The sequence below is a fragment of the Labrus mixtus genome, chromosome 7 (assembly GCF_963584025.1).
Source record: "Labrus mixtus chromosome 7, fLabMix1.1, whole genome shotgun sequence".
In the NCBI taxonomy this organism is placed as follows: domain Eukaryota; kingdom Metazoa; phylum Chordata; class Actinopteri; order Labriformes; family Labridae; genus Labrus; species Labrus mixtus.
In genome coordinates, this window is record NC_083618.1 from 1,819,434 (window position 1) to 1,828,469 (window position 9,036).

A 9,036-nucleotide genomic window follows, 5' to 3' on the forward strand; every position below is an offset into this window, starting at 1 on the left:
ATAATTCAGAGGTTTTTGGACCGTTGCAGGTGCTGTGGTCCAGTCAAGAAGGAGACACATGACAGCTGGCTTGTCACACAATGACTTATTCTTCAACCAACACACGCAAACGCACACACACACACCCCAGTGAGCACTGTACAACCACCATGTCTTTAGTCAGCATGTGAACTAAAGACACTTCATTGCTTAACAAAACAACTTGTTATAATCCATGACAAGTAGAAAAAAAACAACTTTAATAGATGTACCATGTTTCAGTACATTATAGTTTCACTGTCAATCATTGCAACGACTCAAGTCATTTTGAAACAGTAGCAGTGTTAGTAGATTAAGTCATTTGCACGAGGCCTGTTTCTGGACATTTTTTTTTCTCTTGATGGATATCAATGTTGATGAATATAATGAGCTACATTAATCTTTTGTATAGCTATTTTTGCCTTCACATCAGCTCAGTGCTGGATGTGTTCACGACAGAGAACATGCTTTATATATGCATCACATTTTAATACTGGTACTGTACAGACTCTGGGCACCAGATACAATATTGACACTTGGCTCCATCTGCTGGCAGAAAGATTAAGCGCAAGTTAAAGAGCAAATCAAATAATTCTCTCTATGCTAAACAGAGCCTGAAGTTAAAGTCTTACTGGATATGTTCCTCCATGACACTGTAGAGTGTACTGTATTTGTAGTACTCTCACACACAAACCTAAAGTACATTATATCTATACATAATCCAGCATTACAATCTTCAAATGCAGAACCATCAAAATAAACTTCTAATATACAAATTAAAATTCAGGGTCATTACATGGCAGTGTAACGCTTCAATCGAACCCTCATCTCTAAATAAGTACTATGCATTCATTTTCATTGAGAGAACATTTTGGTAGATTAGCCTGTTTTCTTAAACACTTTGTAAATCTTTGAAAAAAAAGAACAAGAAACTGAAACTTCAACATTAAATCTCTGTAACAAATGTAGCCTTAAGGTGGTCATCCAAACAATTCAAACAATCAATCATAAATTAAATACACAGAAATGTGTCAGATGTTCAGGAGGACATTTAAACATGACCCACCCGTTAGCTGACTTAAATTACTGCAGGCATTACTCTCATTAGATGCTCGGCAATTGTAAAATATTGAATACATATTAATGTTAAATTTCTACTCAGAGGGACAAAAATGACAGTAAATACTTCAGCTGCACATTTCCAAGCAGGTTATATTCAATGGTAGATTTTAAAATAGTAGGTAAAGAGTAACAGGTCGTAAGCCACCACACTTGTATTTGACAGTACATTCACTGATGCAGAGAGAACATGTTTAAAAGAAAACTCAGAGAGTTCTTTTATAGAGCTGCTACTCTTTACAAAAAAAAGATGTTAAGACTTTAAATTGTTCTTCCTTCAATCTTTGTCATTGCTTCAATCCAGGAAACAAAAAGGGTAATATAGAAAAAGGGGGGGCTAAGAGATGCTTGAGGAATATTCTTGTACTTACATGCTTGATTTCCTTTTTTGTCCTGACGATGACTGAAGTGAATCTAGAGAGAAGGACATTTAAACAAAACAAACACAAGGCAAGCTTTGCTAATATTTAAATGGCACCATTCAAAAAAAGTGAAAAAGTGAACAGAGAAACCACTCAATGTCACAGGCTGAAAACAAAAATCAAGCCTTCATGAAACATGTGCACTCCTGTGACTTCTTCTAATAAATAAATAAATACTTCTGAATTTATGTGTCCCTTATTCGTGTGTGGCACCAAAACAAACATTTGGTTAAACCAACTCCCGTGTGTCATCTTAAAATACTTCTGAGGCAGAGCGATGCAAAATAAACCATGCAACCGAAAGCTAGATTCACCAAGTGCTATACTTTGTGTGTATCTGTGTAGGTCTTCAAAGTTAAGGTGCATGTTTCCTGTGTGTGTATCTACCAGCAGCGTGTGTACCTAAGTCCATGCAGCTGTACTGTTGAATGACATTGAAATTGTAGGTTGTATTTGTTATTGTTTTAGTCCCTAGAGCCTGGCAGATATATGTGTGCTTTTTAGAGGATGAATATCTTAATAACTTTTTGAATGATCTTCCCACACCCTGGACAAGGAGCCTGGAACTTGTGCAGCCTCCTTGCACATTGAAAACAGGTAAGGAGGTGAGCTGTACGTCCGTGTATTATATTTCCATTGCGTGGACGCACTCGACAGAGCTTACACGGCTCTAACAGGGCCTCCGGCCTAACTTCTTCAACCTCCATGCCCAGGTTCTCCTGACTCTCCCCTCCTGACAGCTGCTCATCCTTAAGGAAGCTGGAGGGCCACGGCCCCTTGCCCTTTCCAGTGAGCATAGTGGGCAGAGGTCGGTCAGCTGTGGAGTGGGAGGGCAAGATGACGGGGTCAGACACCGTCCTGCTGCAATCTGGGACATCGATGCCTGTGTCGCTGTCATCTTCCTCATCATGGGTGGTGAGGGAGCCGCATGCTGGGATGTCAGGAACTGAAAGGGAATGGGCGAGTCGGGGAACATCTTTGTACCAGTTTTTACGCAGAGCCCAGCAGCGTACACAGTACTTTTGGAGAGGTGTGTTATACTTCCTACACTCTGTGCACTGCCATGCGTCCTGTGGGACAGAAAGACACCAATCACACATTCACCCTTGTGTGCATTCCACTGCAACACTGGTACCCAAACTTTTTCCATCATGCCCCCTCCCCTCCCCTCCCTTCCTTGGAGGAGGGAAACATTTTTGAGTATTGCTTAGTTGGCATAATTCATATCTTCTAGGCTTTTTTCTTTGAGGACTCTAAAAGAAGAAGTATGTCCAAACATACTATGAAAACAAACTATATTCTATATTAGATCACATTTCATTATATTACATTACATTGTATTATATTTCACTATATTATATTACAATACATTATAGTATATAACGTCACTCTTCATTACAGTGATACGATACTGCTTTTTCTTCACCGCTGTTTACATAACGTGCTATTAATTAACTGCTATTAATCATACCAAGTCACTTTAATCATCACTTGTCACTGTATCTTGCCTTTCACTGCACTTAATGTCTTAATTACCCTGTATAGTCAACTTCACCATTTGTATTGTACTTGTATATACCTCCTATTTTTATTTATCTCATCTCTTCTTTTAAATTTGTATTTTGTATGACCTTCTTCACTTCTTTGTGCTGCTGCAACGCCCGAATTTCCCCTCTTGGGATCAATACAGTATTATCTTATTACAGTCACAATTTAAAGTGCTGACTAAGGGAAATGTATCACATTGCAATGCAAAGAAACCCCTACAGTTTGAGAAGCGCTGCACTACAAGAACTTAAGAACTTTCAGTGTGAGGGGAAAATTACAAACCTGCGTGCAGAACTCTATATCAGTGTCGTCACTCAAACATTGCGAGTCTTCATCTGGCTCCTCCTGCATCTGGATAAATAAATATGAGAGTTAACCAACATATTCTGAATTTTATGCTGACTATAGACGATTAACAGGATTTTTTCCCCTTATAATCAATTGAAACAATTTAAATTGTCGGTAATAGCCCTCATAGCAACAGTTAAGACTTAAACTTCTACCTCTCGATCAGCTTTGTACTCCTTCCCCCCTCCATCATCATCTTCAGGTGGAGCTTCCCCTTCTCCTCCACTCCCTTCCTCAAAGGCAGGCTCTTTCATCTCCACGCTCACCTGTTCACTCTCAGCCTCATTCAGGAACCAGAGGTCGTCTGTGGTGTCTGACACGATGGCTGTGTCCTCCTCCTGTGCAGGAGACAGCTGACACATCAGTCAGACCAACACTGTTACATTCCAATTCAGGCCATTTTCCAACAAGCATTAAAGTCTGCTAGGTGCTTTTAATCTAATAAATCATGTATTTCTTACTTGGTTTGTGTGGATGTCTGTGGAGCCATTGCTCCTGCGGCTGTAGTTACTACGGAGATTACCCAGAAACCACCAGGGCAGGCCAGAGAGGTCCCACTCGTCCAGAGTAACATCCAGTTTGGGCCGTTTGCAGGCTGAACGAGGCAGGCCTTCAAGGGAGTCTGGAGAGGTATTGAACCATTAAACCCAGCATTTAGCATGTCCAGGCATAGTGCTGAGCACATAACAGACCGTTTTCTTACCATCGTCTGGCTCCCGAGGTCGTCTCTGGGAGGGGGTCTGCAGGAGAGGCACATGATGGCCAGCCTCCAGACCTGCTTTGACCACACCTCCACACATCTAGAGAGAAGGGGGGACAACAATTAGACCACAGAGCAAGAACTGGGTACTTGGAGGGCTCGCAGCTCCTTTTCGAGATGGCCTCTGTGTATCTTTTCTTCTTCAGAGGACAAGGGGCAGGGCAATCAGGGTACGGGCCAGTGGGGAGGGAGGTAAATTTAGGTGAGAAAAAGGAGCACAAAAGCTTTGTCAAGAGTAAAATTATATAAAGACAGATTTAGAAAAGACAGAAAGGAATGCAAGTGTACTAATTAACACAGTCATGAAACTAGAGAGTCAAAGAAAAATCCATTTGTGTTTTAATAGGCTACATCATAGAATGAGGAATTTCTCTATTCTAAGAAATGATGTACAGTAAAGTACGGTACAAGTTAAATAATCTTATAAAATGTATATTAATGGAAAAGTGAGAAAGAAAGGGAAGCTGAAAATAAATTGATAGATTGAATGGATATATCTTGATTGATTTCTAGTCATCTCATTTGATATATGATTTTGAAAAGTATTTCAAGTAATGTAAAATCATAAATATGTTTGCACCCTTGATTCGGTTCATTTCAAGCAGAAATCGAGAAACTCGATTGAGCACGATTCATAATGTGTGAGTAGTGCAGAATGGCCGTAGCTCAACAGGCTGAAACTGATTCCTAACAGCGGCCACTCAGTGGGTGCTTCGAGATGGATTGTGGAGGGAATTGGAAAGAGGAACACAGGGATGGGTGAAGGGGATCGGGGTTATTGTTGGGCCTGTATCTGGATCAGGAGCTACGATCCTCCAATCCGGAGCAGAGAAGAAAACTCTGAGACAGACAGAGAGGATGACTCTGCCCCCCATCCATTGGTTGGTGCTGGTGGATCACAACAGAGTGCTGAAACACCACCAGACCAAACCCCAGGATGAGGTTGTACAGAGACGGTGCCACTCTGTACAAAAAAGCACACCAATGGAGACGCAAGCTCTTACCTCCTCTCACCACCACACACAAGCAGGCTGAAGGTTACTTTATATTCTTTGAGCTGGGTGCTACACCAAGGTCGAATTGTCTTAATCAAACACTGGGATCAGTGAATATGAAACCTTATGATAAAGAGATATCATCTTTTAGTGGTTTAGTCATTAGTCCTGCTGTTTTCAAAAATGTTGTGCCAAATGGTGAGAAAAGTTGGGGGTCTCCGTTTCTCCAGAGCACCATGCTTCAGCTTTACCTGACCACGATCCTCCACTCCGCCCTCTACACATTCACGGCCCACAGAAAGATTCTCTGCAGCGTCTGCATTTAGGATAAGACACAGTAACAGAAAAAGGACAACCCCACCCTTTGATTATGGCAGAACACACTCTCTCACTAAGGCCTTTCTCTTGTGTTTTTTTCAGGATAGCCTGGGAAATATAGATCTTCTTCTGGTCCCTGAATCCTAAAGAGATGCACAAACTATCACAAGCACTCAATGTATGGCAAAAAGATAACAGATTTTTAGAACAAATAGAGGGGATATGATGGAAAGATATTCACCATGTTCCCAAAGATCCTAACTTCAAAACAGACAATTCATAAGTTTAAATTCTTATATTGAATTCATCGATCACAGAGTGAAGAAGAAAGACAATATAATGTCAAGTCAAAAATACTACTAACTATACAAAATGAATTCATACATTGGTAGTTGTTTGATGATCCCCTTACTGAAACATATCAATTCACATAAGGAATGTGTAAATGCAAAGCACTAAATGAATGTGTCACTTACCAGAACAACCAAGCACAACCAAGTATTTCTTGAGCATTTCATACACCGGGCTGTAAAATAAGAATAACAGTTAAGAATTTGCTTTTTATTGTAGATGTATAACTTAAATATATCATCTAGCATGAATGAGTTTTAAAAAAAATGCCATTTATTAGGTGTGGGCAAATACCTTGGGTTTTTAACAGAGAAGCTCTCCACCTCCAAAAGCTCCCCCAAAGGGTCATCCTGACAGTGGACTATGTGCTGCCTCTGTTTGTCATATAGCTGCTTCCCCATGATGTACTGACCCAAGTAGTGCATCACCTGCACAAAATTCTCCGTATTACATATCACAAGACACCTACGGGATGCATCCTACCGTAGTAGTGAATATAAAGGACTAGTGAATCCTGGTTTGACCACATTGAATTCAATTCAAAAAACTTTATTTGTCCCCGGGGGGCAATTCAAAAGCACACAGAGCAGTAAAATAACAACAGTGCAGGTAGATGAAACATTTTAACCTAAATATAAAGTGTCAATTTAAATACAACTTAAAGCTTAAACTTAAAATACAAAATATAAAAAGAGTAGATATAAGTGGACAGTGATCGGACTGACAGATGTAAACAGAACTATGTGCAGTAAACGAGAAATAAATATATATATATATACAGAGCTATGTGCAAGTAGGCAAAACTAAATGATAAGTTATTAAGGTGCATGGTGAAAAATGGAACAACAGAACTAATATATACAATATAACTATAAAGGTAAATATGAGATAAATTAAGTGACCGTAGTGCAATGATGGATAAGAAATAACAGGAATAAAGTAACCAGAACTGTATGAATACTGAAATAGAAAGGATAGTATAAAGTGATGTAGTGCATGACACCAGATAAAGCAGAGGCAGTTAAGGTGCATGGCAAGTAGAAAGGAATCACATCTACAGTAGATTGTTATTAGCCAGTAAAACCAGCTGCATACTATAAACAAACACACTGTTCACCTGACAGCTCACCTCTTTAAGGGTGAAGACTTCTTCCTGTGCTCCGGCAACACGTAGGATCTGCAGGAGAGGGGCCTTTGGCTGTACCTGGGGGGGGGGGGGAGAGATACAGTACATCGGCTAAGCATCAAAGTCAAGTCAAAGTCAACTTTATTGTCAATTTCAAAATATGCCAGACATACAGTGGAATCGAAATTGTGTTTGTCTCCGTCCCACGGTGCAATACAACCAAAATAAGGTAAAATAGATAAAATAAAACAAGGTAAAATAGATGAAATAAAATAAGGTAAAATAAGATATAAATAAAATAAGGTAAAATAGATAAAATAAAATAAGGTAAAATAAGATAAAATAAAATAAGGTAAAATAGATAAAATAAAATAAGGTAAAATAAGATAAAATAAAATAAGGTAAAATAGATCAAATAAAATAAGGTAAAATAAGATAAAATAAAATAAGGTAAAATAGATAAAATAAGGCAAAATAAGATAAAATAAAATAAGGTAAAATAGATAAAGTAAAATAAGGTAAAATAAAATAAGGTAAAATAGATAAAATAAAATAAGGTAAAATCAGATAAAATAAAATAAGGTAAAATAGATAAAATAAAATAAGGTAAAATAGATAAAATAAAATAAGGTAAAATAAGATAAATAATATTTATAGTAATAAATTCTAAATAGTGCAAAAGGTACAAAACAAAATGGTAAATTAAATTAAATTAAAGAAAAAGTAAACTTGAAATGTGCAATAAACTGAATTCATATGAAATATTAATGTAATATTCATGGACTCAAACTTTGAGTTATTATACCTGATTTCCGTCTCCAGGTAGTGTCCTGCATGACGCGCTTGATGCCGGGGCTGATAGGGAGCTCATAGTAAACGAACAATGTCTGAAAACAATAAATTATATTGTATAAGATGGAGATGGATTGAAATCAATGTAATGCAATGAAGTCGTTACACCACTGTACCATAACTTTCTCTTTTGTAACTAAACTTAACCACGTTATTTAAACACACAGGCCTATATTCCTAGCTAACAGAGCTAGCTTGTATTTAAATGTAGTATGTTCAAAGATAAACTGCAACCATAAATAGCTGCTGGCATGTGAATTGTTATAGATTAGGCACCGCATGCAGGTGCACTTTGAACAAAGTCGTTCCTAGCTAACATTACTGGTGCGCTCATTAGCCAGCGTCGTTAGCGTTAGCAACCTTAGCTAGCTAGCTTTTTCCTGAACAATACGTTGGAAATGGAAAACTTCTCACCGTGATAACTTGACACTACTTCATAGCTGCTACATTAATCGTGACGCACTGTGGCCTGGAAAGTATATGTGTTACATAAAACCAAAAAAAAGACAATTTTCAAGACTATCTCACAGGTTAGCTATTAGCTGAACTAGAGATTCAAAACGGTGAAAGGCGACACACTTCCGGGTGCACAGCTTGATTGAGTCTTGATTGGCTGATAGTGTGGCGCCCTCTACTGTTGAATAAAAAGCACTTACGATGGCATCATGGATTTCCAGTGATACGAGACTCACCAGAACAACCATGCACCACAAAAACGCAGACCTTTTTGAAAATATAGAACTGTGGCAATAATTCCCGACATAAACTAAACTGAAACAGAATATATTATATATTTTGTATATTCAAATAATTCTTTTTTTTTTTTACATTACATTATATTTCTATTTTACTGTATATATGTGTATTAGTAATTTGAGTGTTATTGCATGGCCTTGCGGAACAGTCTTTACATTTCACTGCACATCTGTATGAGCATGTGACAAATAAAAATCTTGAATCTTGAATCTCTTGAATAAGCTGAGAACATTACAGTGCACGGAGAGCTGGAGTCTGAACTGTAACAAGGTCAAAGTCTTAAATTTAGCCTATATTAGTTTCCTTAAACGAAACAAAATGGCATTTAAATAACATTACAGAAAGTTTGGACATATTTGAAGGTTGCTAAATGGCATTGGATAGCAAATTATGAAGACAAATTGCATTGTCCATTCAAATAAT

General features: G+C 38.1%; 1 protein-coding gene across 3 annotated transcripts; it reads right to left on the reverse strand.

Annotated features, from left to right (window-relative positions):
* Positions 1 to 217: 217 nt before the first annotated feature.
* mdm4 (MDM4 regulator of p53) lies at positions 218 to 8,462 on the reverse strand. 3 transcript variants are annotated; one of them, XM_061042009.1, is made up of 11 exons: positions 8,272 to 8,462; positions 7,811 to 7,892; positions 7,009 to 7,083; positions 6,174 to 6,307; positions 6,005 to 6,054; positions 5,462 to 5,526; positions 4,159 to 4,255; positions 3,917 to 4,077; positions 3,611 to 3,793; positions 3,390 to 3,458; positions 218 to 2,629 (listed from the first exon to the last, which is right to left on the reverse strand). In XM_061042009.1, exons 2-11 carry the CDS (start codon positions 7,874 to 7,876, stop codon positions 2,060 to 2,062), a joined length of 1,470 nt encoding a protein of 489 aa, XP_060897992.1. In that variant the 5' UTR covers positions 7,877 to 7,892; positions 8,272 to 8,462; the 3' UTR covers positions 218 to 2,059. The 3 variants fall into 3 exon arrangements, with proteins under 3 accessions (XP_060897992.1, XP_060897991.1, XP_060897993.1); XM_061042008.1 differs by having other exon boundaries at positions 3,611 to 3,808; positions 8,272 to 8,461; XM_061042010.1 differs by lacking the exons at positions 5,462 to 5,526; positions 7,811 to 7,892; positions 8,272 to 8,462 and having other exon boundaries at positions 3,611 to 3,808.
* Positions 8,463 to 9,036: the final 574 nt, after the last annotated feature.

Bases quoted from the DNA above. Each gene is read 5' to 3' on its own strand.
- mdm4 (XM_061042008.1), bottom strand. From the start codon at position 7,876: ATGAGCTCCCTATCAGCCCCGGCATCAAGCGCGTCATGCAGGACACTA. The intron at 7,084-7,810 runs GTATAATAACTC...CCCCCCCCCCAG, and splicing joins TACCTGGAGACGGAAATCAG to GTACAGCCAAAGGCCCCTCT. The intron at 4,256-5,461 runs GTAAAGCTGAAG...CCTTCTCTCTAG, and splicing joins GAGTGGAGGATCGTGGTCAG to ATGTGTGGAGGTGTGGTCAA.